The sequence below is a fragment of the Ochotona curzoniae genome, unplaced genomic scaffold (genome assembly GCF_017591425.1).
Source record: "Ochotona curzoniae isolate NIBS_2020 unplaced genomic scaffold, NIBS_Ocur_1.0 scaffold_4506, whole genome shotgun sequence".
NCBI classification, from domain to species: domain Eukaryota; kingdom Metazoa; phylum Chordata; class Mammalia; order Lagomorpha; family Ochotonidae; genus Ochotona; species Ochotona curzoniae.
This window is the reverse complement of record NW_024467119.1, coordinates 53,654,372-53,675,231: the sequence shown is the minus strand read 5'-3', so window position 1 is coordinate 53,675,231 and position 20,860 is coordinate 53,654,372. Positions and strand designations below refer to the sequence as shown.

Below are 20,860 nucleotides of genomic sequence, written 5' to 3'. Positions count from 1 at the left end.
TCTTCTTCCTTTGCCACCATCTTTCCCCCCAAGATCAATTTTCCATGATTTTTTTCTGCAGTTCTGCATTGTGCTTTAGGGCTGGGGAAGGTTATATAAAGTATTTTTCCAGATTTCTTACTGCTCAGAGGTGTATATTCTTGGCTTATGCTTTGCTGGCTCAAAGTACCGGAAAGTCTTAGATTCCAGCAGCTAAGTTTTAACTGCTTGATCACTGCATAGACACTGTTCACTAAGTGCAAGAATACCAGGTTAAATGAAATTTCTGGTAGAAATTCCAAAACTGCTGGTTGAAAGTGCTAGTAATTTGCTCACCAAAATACGAACTACAAAACAAGATTAGTAATTAAGGACACTTACCTCCTTTTATAGTTGCGTGGAGCATTCAGGGATGAGTTTTTGTTTCTTGTTCGGAACCTTTAAACTTTGGCCATGTCTGTGTGGTCCAGGTCTTTATCCTTGAACTAATCCCCTTTGATTTTGCCAGTGCTCCCAAGGAGAATGTCATGAAGGCACCTTGCTGCTTTCAGACAAATCAGATGTATTGGGACTCATTTATACACCTGATTAGCCAAAATGAGAACATCTTATACTTTCTCTTCCTAGGTAATTGTAGGGGATCCTACTCTTTCTCTTCCTGGCTTTGTGTAGTTTTAAATTATTCATTAGTTCGTATCAGTTTTTATGTGTTTTGCATCTCATATGTATTTTTTTTGTTAGTAAAATTAAATTTTTATATAGCCCTCAAGCAATCTAGCTCTTTGTTGTTTCAAATTGGAAAGTTGGTGAGCACACAGCTCTACACTTTCTCGCTTCTTTCCAGTGAACTTCACCTAGTTTGATCTGACAACTTGGCTGAAGTGAGGGAAGGAAGGGTACTACAACCTTAGAATGTTGTAAGAGAAAGCATCCGTCCTTTAAGGAAAAGGATGAGTTTTTAAAATTTTTTTCAAGGAAAAATATGTGTGTTTGAAATGGCAGAAATATTTTGAGAAGGAAGCATCCCCTTATTTGACTTTCATATTTGAGTGCTCACTTACTTAAACTTGTACACTCTGTAAACTTTTAAAAATACAGTATCTGTAAATACTCAGGGCATGAATGTCAAGTTCAGGATTTCATTGTTTTTGTATTAAAGGTGGTGTCCTTGGGTTTAACCTCTTTAGACCCAGTGAGATTCTTTGGGATTTGATTAATGGGGACATTCTAAGAGCAACAGGGTGGGGTTCAGGAAGGTCAGTGGGGTTTTGTGGCTCTCTTGGCTGCAGGGGGGAAAACGTATTTCAATTCTTAGGAAGGTGCCAAGAATGAACTTGAACTACTCCCATTTGTCAGTGTAGCATTTCACTCCTCTCAGCGGAGTACTTCTAATTTATGAGTGTCTCCGTTAGGTAAATGTTGGGATGGTGAAATTGGAAAAGGGTTTGGGTGGGACTTTTGTAATTACAGTTTTTCTTTCAATTTTCATTTAAAATAATCTGGTTAGCTGTTTTATAATGATTCCCTTATTTCAGAAAAGCAAAAATAGGCCAGTCCCCTGATAGCTGAGGAAAACAAATGTAACATTCTCCCATCCAAATACTAACCAGGCCCGACCCTACTTTGTTTTCGAGATCAGATGAGATTGATTGCGTTCAGGGTGGTGTGGCCATAGACAAATGTGACATTCTTATGAACAATTCCCATATAGTACATTTTAATGTACATATGGCACCTTCTAGCATTTCTCATGAAGTAAATGCACACTTTTATTTTTTGAAAATGGTACTGTCTCTAGAATTGTTTTCTGTTAGGAAACTCAAAGTAAAAAGTAAAACTTTGATATTAAATTCTGTAGACCTGTGTTTTTTTTTTACTTTATTTCATCTTAAGTGATATTTTCTCTTTGTGTGCATCTGTTGCAGTAATTATGAAAAGTCTCTGAACTCTATAGGTTTTGTGAGATAAACTGAGTTACAAAAGAATAGTTAAAATTATGGTGTTTTTCATAAATGATGTTTCTATTGTGATCAAATCTCTTGAATTTTGAATAAGTGCATTGCTCACTAAGTTCTTCTACTTGTTTATATAAATTCTTGAGTGCATGCTGCAATTATGATTTGTAATTGTGATAAAATATGTACTCATCATCTTAATCATTTTGTGTGTTCTTTAGTCCTGAAGGCTGATTATAGTCACTATTAGCAAATCTGTTATTTCAGTGGATTTAATACTGTGCATAAAAACTAACCTGAGCTTTCTGATGACTGGTCAGATTCGATTGTTTAGTTCATGTTCTCGGTGTTTGTTTGTTTGTTTTTAATGATTTAATTTACTTGAATTTCAGTTACAGAGAGAGAAGGAGAGACAGAGAATCCCTGTCTATTTTTTATTACCTAAATGTCCCCAACAACCAGAGGTTGACTGGTCCAAAGAAAGGAGCCAAGAACTTCCTTTGGGTCTTTCATGTGGGTGCAGGTGTATGAGGCCTTGGGCCATCCTCTGCTGCTTTCCCAGGTCATTAGCAGGGAACTGGGAAAAATGATGCCATTGTGTAATTCATGAGCCTGCGATGAATTCAACTAGAGAAAAGAGATTATTTGGAATGAACCAAACTGAAATAAAAAACATCAAAACACATGGGATACAGCCAGAAAAGCAAACAAACAATCAAAAAACAGTATAGACTATTGGAGTTAAACTTTCCATGTTGGTTTCCTTATATAAAAGAGAATATATAGTATTTGTTCTTTTGTGATTGGCTCATTTCACTGAGCATAATGGTCTCTACTTGGGACCACCTGGTTGTAAATAGAACAAGTTAATTCTTCTTAATAGCTGAATAATATTCCATGGAGTAGATGTACCACACTTTCTTTAACCACTCTTCCTTGGATGCACATCTGGATTGTTTCCATGTCTGCTATTGTAGATTGTGCTGCTGCAAATATAGGATTACAGATCCCCTTCTCACATATAGATTTCACTTCTATTGGATATATTCCTAGGAGCGGGATAGCTGGATCATATGGCAGGTTTATTTGCAATTTTCCAAGCTCTCTCCATACTGATTTCTACAGTGGTTGTACTAGCCTACACTCCCACCAGCAGTGAAGAAGGGTGCTTTTCTCCCCACATCCACGCCAGCAGGTATTATTAGTTGAATTTTAAATGTAGGCCAGTCTCACTAGAGTTAGGTGGTACCTCAATGTGGTTTTCATTTGTATCTCTCTTATGGCAAGGGAGCCTGAGCATCTTTTCATATGTCTGTTAGCCATTTGAATCTGTTCTTTTGAGAAATGTCTGTTCATTTCTTTTGCCCATTCTGTTACAGGGTTGTTTTCTGTTTGTTTGTTTGCTTTTTGTTGTTATTGTTTTTGTTGTTTTGCTGTTCCTGGGTTTCTGAAGCTCTTTGTAAATCCTGGATATTAGTCCCCTATCACTTGTGTAGTATGCAAAATTTTTCTCTCATTCTGTTGGTTGTTTTTTCAATTTGTTAATTGTTTCTTTTGCTGTAAGAAGCTTTTTAGTTTGATGTAGTCCCATTTGTTCATTTTGGATATGATTGCCTTTGCTTTGAAGTCTTTTCTAAGAAGTCTTTCCCTGTTCCTATATCTTGGAGTGTGCTTTATATGTATTTATACGTATTTAAACGTAATAATTATTACATTTAAGTTAATTTTAAAGGGTGAGTCCAAGTGGACACTCCATGAAGTTAATTTATTCACTCAGTAAAGAGAATCTTTTCAGCATACGTATAAATAATTCATAATTAGCTATTGCATTCCTTCTTATTCCTCAGTGCCTTTTGCTGTGTTTTCTGTTTGCCCTTCCCTCATGCGTATGGACAGTTAAAGGTTCAATAATAATTGCTGTAGTCTTACTACTGCAGTTGCTAATATTATCAGTTTATTTTTATCATGATTTTTAGGGAGGAAATTTTAGAACTATCAAGCAAATGAATTTGGTATTACTTAGAAACTAGATAAAAGGAAAAATGGCTAAAGCTGTGTATTTTGGATGGGTCCCAAGATTTTTCTGTTAATAACTAAATGCACGAATTTAATATGAGTCCCATATTTAATTCGGTCTTGTTACCAACTTTCTTTTTGTGTGACTTTGGTACACCTTATCAGGTCTGAAGATGCAGAACACACAGGATCAGATATAAGGACCATAAGTTGATATTAAAACATTGAACATGAGCTGTTTATGAGATACATTTGTGGGGAAATTGAGTGGGCATGGATGTTTGGAGATGGTGTTAACATAGATGCAGGATTAAAATAAGGTTGATTAATAATTTAAGTTTAAAATATAGAAGTCTGTTTTCCCAGATGCTACTAAGCCTTTTTTCTGTTGCCTTTAAAGAAGACCACAACTTCCTAAAATGATAACTACAAGGCCAAGAATTTCAAATTGAATTACCTAGTGCAAAGATTGTAGACATTAGCAAGGCGGGCACTTCATCCCAGGCGTGAGTTCCTATTTGTGGTGCCATTACCATGTTTAGGTGTTTTTTGTTGTTTTTTTTGGAGGGGCTTGGGTTCTGTCCCCATTTAACAATGTGGAATCCAAAGGAGTGTCCTGGGTAGTTTTCATTCAGAAGAGCTGGAAAGTGAAACTCTGCCAGGGACATCACTGCAGTTTTTTTTAAGCAGATGTTACAAGTGAGGGTCAAGAGACCAGTACAAGAAACTTGACACTGGGTTGCTCTTAAGACGCAGGGAAGGAATGGTTCGTTTCATGAAGTGATGGTCGTAGACAGGAAAACGACAAGAAAAGGCTTGGTGAAAAGTGGTTACAGGAGGAGCTCACTGTTGACCCAATAAGAGAATTCACTGTGCTAAAGAGCAACTCAGTGAGGTCTACAATCACATGGGACAAGGGAAAGCAGAAGAGTACACACCACCAGTCAGAAGGACTGGTTCTGAAGGGAGGAAAGACACAAAGCTTACACTTACTAAAAGCAAGCATTTTGTTGCATTGCTTTTTGAATGCAAAACATCTTTGCTGTTTTCTAAAATGGAATGTTTTCTAAAATGTATTTGGTTGTATCAGAAATTATGAATCTTTTTTCACTTAGTTTAAGTACCAGTAGTTCTGTTGAACCAATTTTATAGAATTAGTTTGAAACTCCTTGAGTTTCTGTAAATGGAATCTATTTTGCAAAACAAGTGAGCATGGGGTAGGCATTTACCCTAGTGATTAAGACAACTGTGTCATGTTGGAATACTTGGGCTTCATACTTGTCTCCACTTCTTATCCCAGCTTCCTGCCCATACAGATCCTACTGCAGCAACCCAACTAGATGGGTTTCGTCCCATCATCTGAGAGACCTGAAATGAGTTATTTGCTGCTCCTTGTGGCCCCACCCAGTTCTAGTCATTGTGAGCCTTGAGGAAGACCAACTGGGTGGGACTGGGAAAACGGTTTCTGTATCTGTCACTCTGCCTCTCAAGTAAATGAATAAATAAATAAATAAATAAATAAATCCAAAGAAAGCTGTCGATCAACTGCATAAATAAAGACTCCATACAGTGAGTAGTAGTGATAGAACAACTTGATGAGTGTAATATATTTCTAACAAATCCTTAAATTTAGGAGGTCTAACCTAGGTTCAGATAGCAAAAGGAATTTCCAGCAAAACTCCTGCTGACGAATATGGTGTACTCCGAGTACTCTGTTAGGAATGCTCTCTCTGCCCGCTCTACAGGCGAATGCTACTGTGGGTGCGCACTGCTGCCTGTGTTGGAATGTGTAAGGAGTGATGGCACAGGACCTGCTGTTTTACACAACTTTCTTACACAGAAACTTCTTTTGTTTCTAGGTGAGCGTCCGTATCAGTGCCCTTACTGTGAAAAAGGATTCAGTAAAAATGATGGACTGAAGATGCATATTCGTACCCACACCAGGGTAAGATTATCTTGATCATGAAAACATTACTATGCTTAAAAGAAATCGTTTTGTTTTACATGAGACAATGAAAGTGATGTGCCTAAACTTAAATATGTTTATATTTGAGGATAACTTTAAAAAGACAATGGTAAGTAAAGCCAAACACCCAAAGGGTTCCCATTCTTTCAGTTGTGAACCAATTGTAAGCCAATTTGAGTTTTTTAAAATTGTGAATCATTTTGAATTGCGAACCAACTTTTGACATCTCGTTACCAGTGACAAACCATCCAACAAGTGGATTTTACTATTTCAATGATAGAAAATGTAAGGCTATTATCTTTTTGATTATTTATCAGTAACAGGACTATTTCTTAAATATAGTCAAGCCTGTCAGCATTTGGCCATTAAACAATGCTTTTGAGCCAGTCTGTTTGCAAAGTAGATGTGTAAACATCTTAGTTCTCGGGTAGAACATGGCCAGTACTCTCCAGGCATGCCTAGTGCTGTTTCATCTTTTCTCTGAGGATGGCCCGTGTCCTCTGCGGCCAGCGCCCCTCACCGCACCATTGTTGCCATGTGCTAGGTGACCTTTCCACAGGGAAGCTTCTCGAAGGCTTTTAAGATTGATGAGCAATGTACCCTCTGCCCACCTACATCTTAACTCTGCAGTTTAGGGAACAACTGACATTCTATGTACACTTTGCACAGGAGAAACGTATGTGCTTTTCATTTCAGGTTAGCATTTTTAAAGATCTTATAGTCTGTCTTTATTGTTTTTTCCAAATTTAAGAGACATGCCTAATTCCTTTCAAAGAGATTCTGAATTTGTCCTCTCTTGGCTTTTATTTTATTTTTTTTTTAACTTGGTTGTGAAATAAAAGCTTGAAAGGAAACATAATCTTCCCAGTGTAGTAGTATTCTAGCACTCCACTATGGTTCTGTAGTGAATAAAAGCTACCATTCAGGTCCTGTTGAGAAAATGATGTGCTGTTCTTGGTGAGGGAGAGAGGAAGCCTTTTCACTGGCAAACCAGCTGAGCAGAGGTTTCTGTTTCTTACATCATATTCAGGCTCTACAAATGATAGGAACTGGAATCTTTGCTAATTCAAACATACCTAATCAGTTATAAAATAGACTATTTGTAGCACATGGTTTAAAGGTCTAAAAGTATTTCACAAATAGTGTTATTCAAGAGGTGTTTATTAGATTCGTTCAGGAAGTGACCATTTTATGTGAACAGTTGCCACAAAGTTGTCCATAAGGTTGATTAGAAGGTTCCATCAAATCTTCACTGATTCTTCGCTTCGCTATGCTCTGTATTTTGAGTGATTTTCATTTGTAACATTTTCATTGACTTTTAAAACTGGATTCCCATGTATCTACTGAAACTGCCTATTTGTTCAAGTCTACTGTTTTCACTAGATTTTTCATGATACTTCTCTTAATCTCTTCTTTTGACTTTTCTACCCTCAAAACCATCTTTGGTTGTGACTTTATTGACTCTTTTGTCTCTTGATAATGGCTGTATAGGGACTTTGTTTTTAATTTACCACATAATTTTTATAGGATGCCTATTATTAAATATAAAGAAGCATATAGAATGAGGTCAATACTATTTATGCCCAGAAATAAGTTTACCTCTTCTGCAGTGAGGCTGTTCATGTGAGAGTCGTCAGTCTGGTCAGTGGTGCAAGTAACACCTGAGCTGTGGGCCTGCAGCTTTCCCAGCATTCCTGCTGACACCCCACTGGTGGGCTACACCTACTGCTCGCTTGATGAGCAACCTGGAGTTGCAATGTCTTTCCCACATCTGACTGTATAAAATTTAATCTTAAATTAAATTTATACTTTGAGATTAAATTTTATAATTTTGATCGTTCAGCTACCATAGTCACTTGAGTGGTACATCAACACAGGTGTCTATGCCTTCAATATGGCACAGTTCAGATATTTAATATTTCCAGCACCACAGAGAGATCCTTAGGACAGCACAGGTCAAGAGGACATGGGTTTCCTGGCCCTCCCTGCTTAAGAACTGAGCACCAGTGACAGGTTTGGGGCATAAGACATGTTTCTGGTCATCAGCAACTCAGATCTCTATTGGGGATCCTGGGGAATCTTTGCAAATTCTGCCCCTTTCTTAGGGTCATTGCAGGCAGTTCTGTCCCATCCTAAACTGAGGAACTTTGACCAACATCAGGTTGCCAAGAGTTTCCTGATTCACCCGTTAGAGTTGGTGGCTTGGTCTTCCTGGTTTAGCAATAGAAGGTTAAGAAGGCTTGTATTGTGAGCAAAGAAGGCTCTTGCCCGGTGGTTGTTCTCTTCCCAGAAGTGACTGACTGCTGCCTGTACTCATTGAGGAAGAGGACAGATGGGCTGCTCCTCCCTCGGATCATGCCCGTGTCAGCTTAAGAGAACTCGGGGGTATTCTGCTCTATCCCTATTCATTAGAGCTATTTTTTATCTCAATTGTCTAGGGTTTGGGAATGTTACTTCTTTTTTTTTTTAAGATTTATGTATTTTTACTGGAAAGTCAGATATACAAAGAGGAAGATCTTCCAATCTTCTATCCACTGATTCACTCCCCAAGTTGCCTACATGGCCAGAGCAAAACCAATCTGAAGCCAGGAACCAGGAACTTCTTCCAGGTCTCCCATGTGGGTGCAGGGTCCCAAAGCTTTGGGCTGTTCTCGACTGCTTTCCCAGACCATAAGCAGGGATCTGGAAGGGAAAGGAGGTGGCTGGGATCAGAACCAGTGGTCATATGGGATTCCGGTGTATGCAAGACAAGGACTTTGGCCACTAGGCTACTGCGCCAGACCCAGGAGTGTTACTTCTTAGTTTCAACGTCTCTAGTTTAATACTGTGTCCTGTTGATTCCTTCAGTTAATCAAGGACTCTGTCTGGGGATTCAGATTGATCCAAGCTATTTTGGTATGAGTTTTACAGAGGTTTGATTTCCCAGAATGCAAAGCCTTATAATCCTGTCAGCCTCAGGCACTCAGCTGGGGGACTCCTAGGTCATTGGAATCTCGAGCCATTCCTCATGTCCAAAGACATTTTTGTTTTTTGAAATCGAGAGAGAGAGAGAGAAGAGACAGAGAGCTAGTTCGTTTGCCAGATGATTATAGTAGCTGGGAAGGAGTCAATCCAAAAGCAGGAGTAAGGGGCTTCTTTCTGGTCTCCCACATGGATCCAGGGGCCTAAAATCTTAGGCCTTCTTCTGCTGCTTTCCCCAAGCCATTAGCAGAAAGCTGGGTCAGAAGTAAAACAGCCAGGATAGGAACCATTACCCATGTGGCATGCCAGCACTGCAGGTGACAGCTTACACCACCACACTGCAAATTGGCCTCCGTTTCTCATTCTATAGATGTCTACTTCACCCTTCCTCTTCCCAGACTTTTTCCCTTGCTATGGAGGGAGTGTGTCCTCTTTAGATAAGATTTTAGTTGCATTTTGGTCCCTGAAACCAATGCTTTTTTAAACAGCTTCAAGTGGACAGGCAAGATCTCTGAAAGTTACTAGACTTGGGGATATTCTAGGCATGTTTTCTCTAGATTCTTCTCAGAGTTCTCCGTAGCGATGGAGCCAATGGATGTGTATGTAGATGCAGGAGATTTATTAGGGGAACTGGTTCAGCTGATTACAAAGGCTGAGAAATCCCACAGTAGATCTGCCAGCTGGAGATCTCACAGTGCCGATGGCATGGCTCAGTCAGAAACCAAGGACCTGGGGCACTGGGATGTAAGAGCTGGGGACCAAAGGTCAAGTGTCTAATGTGCAGTGCAAGGACAGGGGACAAGGACTGTGTCTGGCTCTAAGACAGAGAGCAATTTTGCCTTTTCTCTCCTTTTGTGCTTCCTGGGCCTAGCGCATCTATGCTTCATGAAATATGGATTCTTATTTCTTTTCATTTGTAAAGGAGAAATTCAGACCACTTGAAACTTTTTTTTTAAGGAATGATAATGCCATTTCACTCTTTTCTTTTTCTGTTTGTAAAAGAAATCATTTTGATGATTGCCAACGCACTTGGCACGATGCCCTCCATTCTACTCCTCTCTGTAACCACACTCAGGAGCTAGTCAGCTCTAAAATCACCAGCAAAGAAAATTGTAAGTTCCTTCATTAGCAACACTTTGTTGATGTGCCAAATGATGTTCCTAAAATAAAATCTTATGGCTGAGGCATTCTAGAATACGATGATTGGTTCTCTTGATTTTCATGGGCTTTGAGAATAAGAGGTGAAAATTTAAAAATAAATTGAATTTCATCCTCTTGGCAAGTTTATGGGATAGGTTAATTATCCCATAGGAGAACAGAAAAAAACCTCTTGTGGAATTAATTTCTGTTCCACTATATTTGAGTTACAAGAGTAGGATTACACTGATGTGAGGAATTTAACTGGCCTCAGGCATCAAATCTGATTTTTCTGCAGATTTTTGTAATGGCACTTACATTCTTATTCATTATGTCTCTTGCTAACACTGGTGTTTTGGAGTGAGGAAGCTACTATTACTACCCACCTAAAATGAGCATGAGTTGGATTAATCTATAAAAAGCAGTCTCAAAGCAGTGCAATCAATTTTTTCCTATTTCCATGTGAATCATGACATTTTATGACAATACAGAACATCTGATTTGCTTTCCTGTGTTTATGAGCTGGTCGTCATCACTCGCCTGACCCAGAGAGTACAGCAGAAATGGTAGTCCGTAAAGACTGATACTAGCTTATGACAAGTCTTGCAGCATTTGCTCACCGATCTTGGGACCAGGCAACATGTGAAGACCCCAAGGAGCAGGAGTAGGCTGGAGGGCACTGCACGCAAGCAGCCAACGTGAAGTGCCAGACATTTGAGGAAGGCACTGTGCATTTCTATTTCTGGCCCATGTGTGACTTCAGATCACTTTTGCTGAAGCCACTTTCCTGCAACTACAAGACTCCAAGCAAGGACTTTTGCAAGTCTCAGTTTTTCCACAGAACTTTGCAAGATTAGTTATTTCAGGTGTTCAAATAAATAAAATCTAACAATCAACACATATGAAACAATAAACAAAATCATATATTAAATTTTTGGAATGATTTATTATGCAATAATAGATAACAAGAACATTGCTGAATACAATTTAATTTTTTTTCTTGTTTGTCTGAGAGAGAAACAGGCCCATCTGCTGATTCACTCCTCAGATGCTCGCGGTGGCCAGGACTGAGTTAGGAAAGAGCCCAGATTCTCCATATGTGAGAGACAGAAATCCAATGACTTGTGCCATAAACCCTGCTTTCCTGGCTCTGCGGTGTCAGGAAGCTAGAGTAAGCAGTTGGATCTGGAAGTCAAAGCCAGGCACTCCAATGGGGGCCATGGAAGTCTTTAAGCACTAAACTCAATATCTACTGTCATGAGTAAGTCCAATTTTAATTGTAAAATAGGATTCTCTATAATTAAAAATGATTGACATCTCTGGATAATATTGAGGTGAATTACTCCCCAAACATTCCAGAATAGAAGTTAGCTGTTGAAAGACCATATCCCCACTTACCAAAGGAAGCAAGATTTTATTAGAAAAATATACTTAGTAAGATTCATTTGTTTTAGATACTAAGAATTATCAAGGTATATTTAGCAGTTTCATTGGGAGTCCTCCTTTAATTCAGGAATACAGCTGTATACTGCAACATATCTTCTCTTCCAGTATGCTGCTCTCCATTATAGAGTTCATCTATGAGTACATTAAGATTATCTGCCATGATACACTAAATAACAGAATGTTGGGTTTGTAACTGTTGTTGAAAGACTATACTACTTTAGTAGTATAAGAGAAAATAGTTTGGGGGAGGGAAATGGAGGGGACAATCCCTGTACCTATGGAAACTTATTATGAATAATAATAATAAATAATAAAGCACTAGTAATTGTTTTTGAAAGGGTATACTGTTCTGAAAGAAGGGAGAAGCTCAGAAATGTATAAACTGCAAGGCTTTAATTATATTTTTGTGGTATGTACAGATTCAAAACCTGATGATCAATACACTTATATAACACTAAAGTTTGTAAAGGGAAATTGAATTAACTTTTCATTTTTTTTTAAGATTTTTTTAAAAAAAATTTTTTTTGTTGGAAAGTCAGATATACAGACAGGAAGAGAGAAAGAGAGAGAGAAAGATCTTCCATCCATTGATTCACTCCCCCAAGTAACTGCAATGGCCAGAGCCAAGCTGATCTGAAGCGGGATCCTGGAACCAAAAGTCTCTTCTGGGTCTCCCACATGTGTGCAGGGGTCCCAAGGCCTTGGACCATCCTCAACTGCTTTCTCTGGCTACAAGCAGGGAGCTATATTGAAAGCAGGGCCGCTGGGATTAGAATCAGCACCAATATGGGATCCTGGCATATGCAAGGCAAGAACTTTAGCCACTAGGCTACCATGCCAAGCCCAAGAATGTTCATTTTTTTTTTTAAAGTACACATTATCATTACTGTGACTTTGGGGTGGTGTAACATTTTCTCTTAGATACTACATAGGTTGTTAGTAGCAGTGCAAGAATCTAAAACAGGCTGCAGAGCAGTATTAAATCCACACAGTGCATGTTTGGGGCTGTCAGATGTGTCTTTCTTGCAGTTGGGACCAGCAGGGATCTAGCAAAGTCAGTCCTAAGTGGTGCTTCCTCAACGAGAATTTGGGGATGTTTTTTTATTTAGGACTTTGTGCTTTAACACTTCCTGGATGAAGTTGTTTAAAATGCACAAATGTGTGCTTTGGAACTTAGCAGACTTATTAGTACAATTTGTCTATAATTTTCTGCTTAGATCATGATTTCCATGTGGACAGAAGCTGTATCCTTCACCTCTTCTTCAGTAAGTCTGTGTGTCTGGCACCATAGTGAGATTTGTTGGATGAATAAAGTGAAGCGATAACAGAAGGAACCCCTATTATGTGTATCAAATTAACTGATCAGATATGTAGTTAAGATATCTTACACACCCACTCACTCTCTTTCAAGAGATGTTTGTTCAATGTGTATTATACATTTAATCTGCAATGTCTCCTCCCTGAGGACTTTATGAGAAGAGTGTGTGCATTCAGCAAATCTGAATGTGTGAAGCTGTGATGTCACAGATCTTGCCTTGCTAAAGCCAGTCAGGAATGAGGAATACCGAGCACATTACATTAAGTAAAAAATAGTGTCAGAGGAAATTCCCACATCCCACTTTAAGCCTCACCTGAGATGGTGGGCTCCGAGCTGGCTCTTCCTGGCTCAGGACGGTCCCACTTTGAGCCTCACCTGAGATGGTGGGCTCCGAGCTGGCTCTTCCTGGTTCAGGACGGTGCCTCCTTGGAGCACTGATAGTCTTCCTCTGTCACAGCTTCTGCTTTGCATTTCTCCTCTTATGGGTGATGGCTGAAATTCTGTCTGTCTCAGCCAATCTTGTCATCTGGCCATGAAGACTTTGCTGTTTGGGGAGCCAAAGGTCTGCGGTCCTCTGATGAAGCCCTTTTCATTCTCTATCCATCCTGATACACCCGACAGGAACACTTCACATAGGCGGTACCTCACAGGCCACAGCATGGGCCATGGATTATTCTCCCAAATCTAAATGAAGCGTCTTGCTTATTCCCCTTTTAGAATAGCATGTTGGGGTGGAAATGACTGATAATGATGTTATTTAGAGGTAATATTAAATCTTCTTTCATTTATTTAAAAGGATATAAATCACTTGAAAATCAAAATATTCTATGATTAAAGAGAAATAACTATAAAACTAGTCCCTATCCCTGTTTCAAGACTTAAAAATTTTGACCATGAAGGGCTGACCCATCTGAACTCTTGGATAATTCATTTATTCTGCAAATGTTTGTGAAGTCTACTGAATTCCAGGACTGTGACAAGCATGAGGGATAAATGATTAAATAATACAGGACATGATTCCTGTGAGTTTCAATAAATTTCATTTGGATGGATGATTGTGTATAGTTTGTGGTAGGAAATGGGCTTCTGGAGTTAACAGAGAACGGCTTGTAAAGAACTTTGGATCCTAGATGGAAGTGTTTGGACTCAGGGATGTTGAGATGCTCACGAAGGCCTGTGACTCCCAAGTTTGGGTCTTTTCAGATCCTCTCGGTTAATTTTGTCTCAAGCTGAGTACTGGCCAGAACTGACTTTCTTGTGAAATCTGGGGCGGTACTCAGAACTGGTTGGTCTTTCAGAGTCTCCTCAACCTGCTGCTGATTTTCAGTTATCCTTTTCCGTTGGTTGGGAGCATGGTAAGGATGTTTCAACAGATGCCCAAGGGGAGGAAATAAAACAACCACCTTACTCTTGCAGAAATGTAGGAGCCTTTGTCTGTGTTATGTTTGGTGATCTTTTTCTCCTTCTGCTTAAGAATAAGGGATAAAACAACTTTGCCTGAAACCAGAAAGCTCTCCCTCCCCCTCCACCCTGCAGATCCGGCAGGAGAGTCCTGGTTTCACTGAACAAGCTTCCCTGCTGCAGTGGGGCACTGTAGGGCAAAGGGATATGTCCCGTATGTACACATCACTCTCAGGGGCCGCCAGCCCAGCTGGAATTGGCCCTGCATTTTAAGAAGCTGCTTGAAGCTCTGGAACTCACTGTCTTTTAGTATATGCATCATGTAAAATTAGCAAAAAAAAAAAATTTGAAAGCACTATTTACAGAATATTGAAGTAACCAATGTCTATTGCTATTATTCTGAACAATAGGAATCAACATCAAATCCCTGTGGTGTAACTTGGAAATACTTAAGAGGACACATGGTCTTTCTTGATTATCTCATGTAATGTCTCAAAAATTAGAAGCAAAAGAATTTATCTTAGAGAACTCTGTGGCAGTTTCCATTTAACTCTGTTCAATAATAACTTCAAAGAGCTGCTGCATATATAAAGAACTCCTGATTAAAGAAACTTTCTTGGATTAATGTGGTATGTTTCTAATTGTAACTCTTTAAGATTTAGAAGAGCATGCATTTAGTCTCAGTTGGCCAACTAAATTCTGTTGAGTCAGCTTCTATGTTGTGTGTTGTGCATTGAGGGGACAGTGATGACAAAGGTGAAGCCCTTTCAGGATCAAAAGAGGGGACACAGTCAAATGGATCATGGCAGACAGCAAAATAGAAGGATCCCATGGGTGCTTTAAGGATGCCTGAGAGTAGTTGGAAGGTGCAAGCAAGATTTTGCAGACAGATTAGAAAAGTATAGTTCAATTACTAAGGCTTTAGTTATTGCCTAAATGTGAGGGCAAGATGTAGTGGAGAACATTTTTGAAGTTTATTTCTATCTTGTGACCTATATGGGGTGCATTGTTCAGTCATAGCATCATGGATAGAAAAATCACTTCACTTGAGAGTAAGTAAGTTTCAGTAAACAATGATAAAAACTTGATATTGTTAATTTTACAGGAACCTTTCTCTTGCATGTTTTGTTGATGTTATCTTCTCTCTTTTGTATGAAATTCAAAGGAAATTAAGTAATACTTTAGCTCAGTTTCATAGTCCTTTTCCTGTCACTATCACAAAATACTCAAAGCAAGTCAATTTATAACTTGAGAGATTTTCTTAGCTCTCAGTTGTGGAGCTATTCAAGGGCAAGACACCAGCATCTGTTCAACTCTATTGAGGGCCTTCGTACTATCTGATAACATGGATGGGAATAAGTGCATGGAGAACAGGGAGAATTGGAACATTTTTCCTTATTGCCAGCCTTCCTACCAATGACAAAAAATAAATAAATAAATAAAAAGAAATAAAAAGAAAAGCAAATTTAAAGGCTTCCAGTTAGTTAAATTACCTCCTCTGTTATCTCTTCCAACTCATCCCCTAGCTAGATCATAGACCGCTTGTGTGTTTTGTCATTGTATGTTGTACATTGTATCACATTGACCTACAAAGACCTAACTTTTTATCTCACATTGTACATTCCTTGAGAAAATGTCTTGTTCCTTGGTGGAACTGAAGGCCCCAGCTGGCTTCTAGCACATATTCAGCCATCAGCTATTTGGTTAAATGACTATACAGGGTCATGGTCATAGGACTTTAAGCCAGAGGTATTTAAATGTAGCTGTTCATCAAGGGAAACTGTAGTGGTTCAGTCCAATTGACACCTGTTCTTGTGAGGCTCCGGGCATCTTGGTATCAGAGAACCTTCTGGCTTGGATAGTCGCATTTCTAATAATAATATAGTTCTTTAAGATATATATATACTAAAGTCTTTCATGAGCTTATTATACATAACAACAAAGAGTATCCAAAGAGCATTTTGCAGATTTAGCTAAAATAAAAGCTATAAATATTTAACATTTAGGCTGATTGCTGTTTCACCACCAGTATATTATCTTTAGACTTTAATAATATACTTCAGCACTTTAAGGAATGTACATGTTGTCTGAAATATACGTGGAGAGTTTTTCTTTGTTTTTAAGATAGGCAATATACAATTAATTTTAAAAAGAAATGGGACCATTATTCTTAGAAAAATAACACATTTTCCTATACTATTGTGTGTCTACAACATAATTTATGTTCATCTTCCACTCTATTCACAGAATTTTAATCACTAAAGCATCATAAGTATTTTGAGATAAAGGGCTATATATTTATGTGAAAGGCACATTAATGGGTTTTAAGAACAGAGATAAATTGAGTTGCACAGATGCCTTTTTTCTTCACAGAGTAATCAGTTGTATTTTCGTAGTTTGTATTTCAAGTTTTAAATTACGCTATTTCTGGTATATTGTGATAATAAGTAGAAGAAAGGTTAATAGAATGCATAAAATATCGCTGTGAAGTTCATAATGTGTTTCTAGAATTATAATAAACAAAATCCTATGAAATGGGCTTAACAGCTTATATGGCAAAAGAAAGAAGTGAGACTTTGAGGTGTTGCTTTTCCAGAGGTACCAGATTGACCAGTAATGATTGCAAGTTTGATGTCTTCATCTCTAACAGTGATATTCTTTAATAATACGTACATAGCCATCATAATATTCTCATGTGTAATGTAAATGAACCAAACTTGTAGAAAAATGTTCAATTCTGAAGCGTCATCCAGTTTAATAGAAACTCCTTACAGTAAGAGTATCCCTGGGGTGCTGTGAGCTCTCCCTGTGTGCTTCATGCTTTAGAGTTTCTTTTTGCACAGTGCTAGAACATGATTGCTCTGGAGATACCACTCATGGGGAACTCTGCCTTGGGTCAGTCTCACCTCCAGAGATGTGTCCAGCTACTTGCAATCTATCAGCTGTTTTCTGTAAAAACGTTGTTACATCATGGAAGCCAACAAGGAAGAGTATTTCTGTTCCGTCCAGCCCATTACAGTAAGTTGGATTTCAGTACTGAGAAATTTATATTCCGCATTGTACCTAAATTCCTCATACTGTAGTCATAGTAAATCAAAATACTATTTAGATATGAGAGCCTTGCACATTTTTTAAAGTGGCCATTTTTATTATTATATTTTTGCGAGACAACCTGTCTAGGGCAATAAAGACAGTGAGTAAAGTAATTTCAAAGTTTATGATCTAGCAACATGAATTACTGCTTTAGCCTCTAAGTAGCATTGTTTTATCAAGAGAATTATGCCATTTAACTTTTTAAAGTTTATTTATTTATTTGAAAGACAAAGTTACAGAGAGAAAGGAAGAAGGAGAGAAAATCTTCCATCCACTCATTTACTCCTCAGATGGCAGCAGTGCCTAGTGTTGGGCCAGGTGACAACATCATGTCAGGAACTCACATGGGTGGCATGAGCCCAAGCACTTAAGACCTCAAGGAAGTTAAGACTAAAAAAAAAAAACACTTTGATTTCACTGTTTCTGGGTTTATGTGATGTAATTCTTAAATTCATCAAAGGATTGGCATGGTTGCTCAAATTGTTAATCCTCTACCTTTATGTGCCAGGATCGTGTATAGGTACCAGTTCTAATCCCAGCAGCCCCACTTCCCATCCAGCTCCCTGCTTGTAGCCTGGGAAAACAGTCATGGATGGCCCAAACCCTTGGGACCCTGCACCCGCATGGGAGACCTAGAGAAGATTCCTGGAAGATGAGAATGAGTATATTAGGGACAATGGGATCAGTTGTTGAATGGTAGAAAAGTGGAATGTCAGAATTTAAACAACAAAATCAATCCCACTTTGTCACATCCTTGCAAAATAAAAACAGACATTCATGTAAAGAAGAAATACATTGGTTTTCTTATCTTCATGATTATTTGCATACTGTTAAAAATAAATGTTCCCTGAAATCATCACTTTGTAGAATCAGATTCAGAAAGAATATGTATACACATACATACACATACATGTGTGTGTGTTTGATTTCATTTCCCGTGTCATTAGATGTTGAAGACTATAAATGGACATAATAGGAACCAGAGTTGAATGCAGTTTCTGAAATACGTTTTCATCACCAAATGTTATTTATTTATACTCTAATGACACATCAGGCAGAGAGATTGTTTTCCTAAGTTTTGCGTTGTATAGAACTGACTTACAATGATTATTATAGTGCTGTTTGCCTGTAGCCTTAGTGCTGGATCGTAGTAGATGAATGAGATGGGTTGCTCATTTGAAATTCAATGTTCTGGAGATTGTGAGGCAGCGGGAATGGGCAAGAGGCTCTGGGGACTGCAACTCATATCTGAAGCCTTTCCTCCAAGGGTCAGTGTTTGATCTGGAGCAAGATGTGAGTGACACAAACCATTCATCCAAAGAGCAGTCGTTACTATGATAAAAAAAAAAACCTGACAGTGCTGTGTGATTCTTAACTGATATGTCCAGAGTGTAAAGTTCTTTGCCTTTCAACTTATGCAAGAAGTGACAGGCATTTGGAAACCCCCATCACCTTTAAGACTACTCTTGGGAATCACTGAGTGCCTGGATGCCTGGTCCTGCAGCTTGTGGCACTATACTTGACCCAGACCTCTAAAGCCTTTTATATTCTTGATAGAAGCCAGTTGGAACCAGTACAGAAGCTCAATACTTAAGGAAATTCTAGGAGCTTTCAGATGACTAGTCACACACATTATGCGTGCACGTCATGTGTTAACATACATAAACAGCAACAGCTTTCTTGGATTCTGCTGTGGTTTTGTGTTGGAGTCACTCCTTCTATTCAGTGAGTGGACGTATTTGATTCACTTTGCCAGTATACATTGAAATGAACATTTTGCAGGACTGAGATGTGCTTGACTGATTTGGTTCTATTGTGTGTATTTGGTTTCATAGAGGCAACAGTTAAGGGACAGAAACTAACATGTGTTTTTGGACAAGAAAGCAGTGTACCATGCGATTGCCAGAAAAATGACATTCTACCTAGAATATAGTCTTTAACATGCGGGACAGTTTATCACCAAGTAATGTATTACTCAGTGACTGAATTGTGAATTTTTTAAATGTTAAATTCTCTTTCTGTTTCCCCATGGGCAGCACATTAGTTCTCCAACATCTGTCTCGTTAAAAGCCATTGCCAGTGCTGTGGCTGCTGCATGCAAAATGTCAACCTTTTCCTGCAACACTGGGCTTGAAGCCCCTGAGGCCTTACTCTCCATCCCTCCCCTAATCTGTGTCTTTAATGGCTCTTGGTCTGTAGAGAGGTCATTTAGATATTGGTTGTATTGTTTGATTGGTTGTATTGTTTGATTGGTATGAAATATGTACTCATTGAATTCTTTCCAAGTGTTTGGATCTCTTTGTGGTTTAGTTCTTTTATGTCCAGTATAAGGATTCTTTTGTCTAAATCTTATGCCAAGTGTAATCTTTAGGTTGACTTGACATACAGACTACCTGGCATCTAGTAGAAAAATGTTGGCAATTGTAATTGTACAGGGAGAAAGGAATCCATCAAGATATTTTATTTATAACTCTGTTCTTACATGTCAGCATGCCCGCTGAAGGTTCCATTATGTCTAAACCTAAGACCAAACAGTGAAAATCAAACCAAAATCAAATTATTTCAGCGCACAAAGAGATGATTAAAATTGAGATAGATCACTCTGTGAGGTTCTGTGTGTCTTAGAATTTAAGAGAAACAAGGAAGGTTCCTCATACTCTTTTTCTTTCATATATTGGAATTGGAAGATTTCTGAGTAACCTGGATGGCTCATACATTGTTCTGTCTGTCCAAATGTCCTTTAAAGCTAACCAAAAAGCAATCTATATAAAAAGCAAAAACAACAACAAAAACATTTTGTTTGGCTCATGCCAGAACCCATCACTTCAGTCTAGGATGTTCTTTCTGACAAGGGGCCTCTGCCCTCCTACGCCCCCAGCTGATCATCCACTCTTTTTCCTGGTACCTCCAGGTTGCTGACCTGGGACAAGCTTGGATGGGAACCTGTTTTCCAAAGAAGGCAGGGGGCATCTGTCCAAGCACAAAGTCTCATTGAAAATCTCAACTGCACTTATCCTGTTAACCAAGTTCCTTCTGGAACTGAAGTTCTAGGTATGGAATGAGAGAGACTGTGTTAGCAAAATTCTTCCTATTTAGTGCATTGTCCTATTCAAGGACAGCTGAATCAACCTACAGGGATGAAGGAAATGATACTTTGGGTGTTTCCTAAGTGGGCTTTTGCGGTGACTGTCATTCTGGAATTCAGCTAAGCTATTGAATATAGAAGCTGACCTGACACTGTATTGCTGTAAAATGATTACCCTGTTGAACTTTAAGGGCTCAAATCAGGCAATTCTGGAGCAATTGGTCATTTTTGTGATAGTTCTTAAAATAAGCTAACCAGAGATTTCTTCTTAAGGAACTCTGAACCTGAAGCAACCAAAGGAAAATTTGTTTAAAGCCACACAGTTGATAGATAGGTAGAAAAATGGATGGATGGATGGATAGATGGATAGATATATAGATAGATAGACAGACAGATAGAGATGTGAGTAAATAGAGAAGGAGAGAGAACAAGAGAGATGTGTATTTGTGTATATGTTTAGTTTGTAAAAATAAGATTTGATTATTGTTGATGACAGTGTGTTA

General features: G+C 38.6%; 1 protein-coding gene across 3 annotated transcripts in view; it reads left to right on the top strand.

The window, feature by feature from the left end:
• Positions 1 to 20,860, top strand: part of PRDM5 (PR/SET domain 5) — a 161,514-nt gene that overhangs the window by 120,914 nt on the left and 19,740 nt on the right. For all 3 annotated transcript variants that reach the window (XM_040966830.1, XM_040966831.1, XM_040966832.1), the window contains one exon: positions 5,810 to 5,895. In XM_040966830.1, the coding sequence (XP_040822764.1) occupies positions 5,810 to 5,895 (86 nt within the window). The remainder of the gene's footprint in view (positions 1 to 5,809; positions 5,896 to 20,860) is intronic.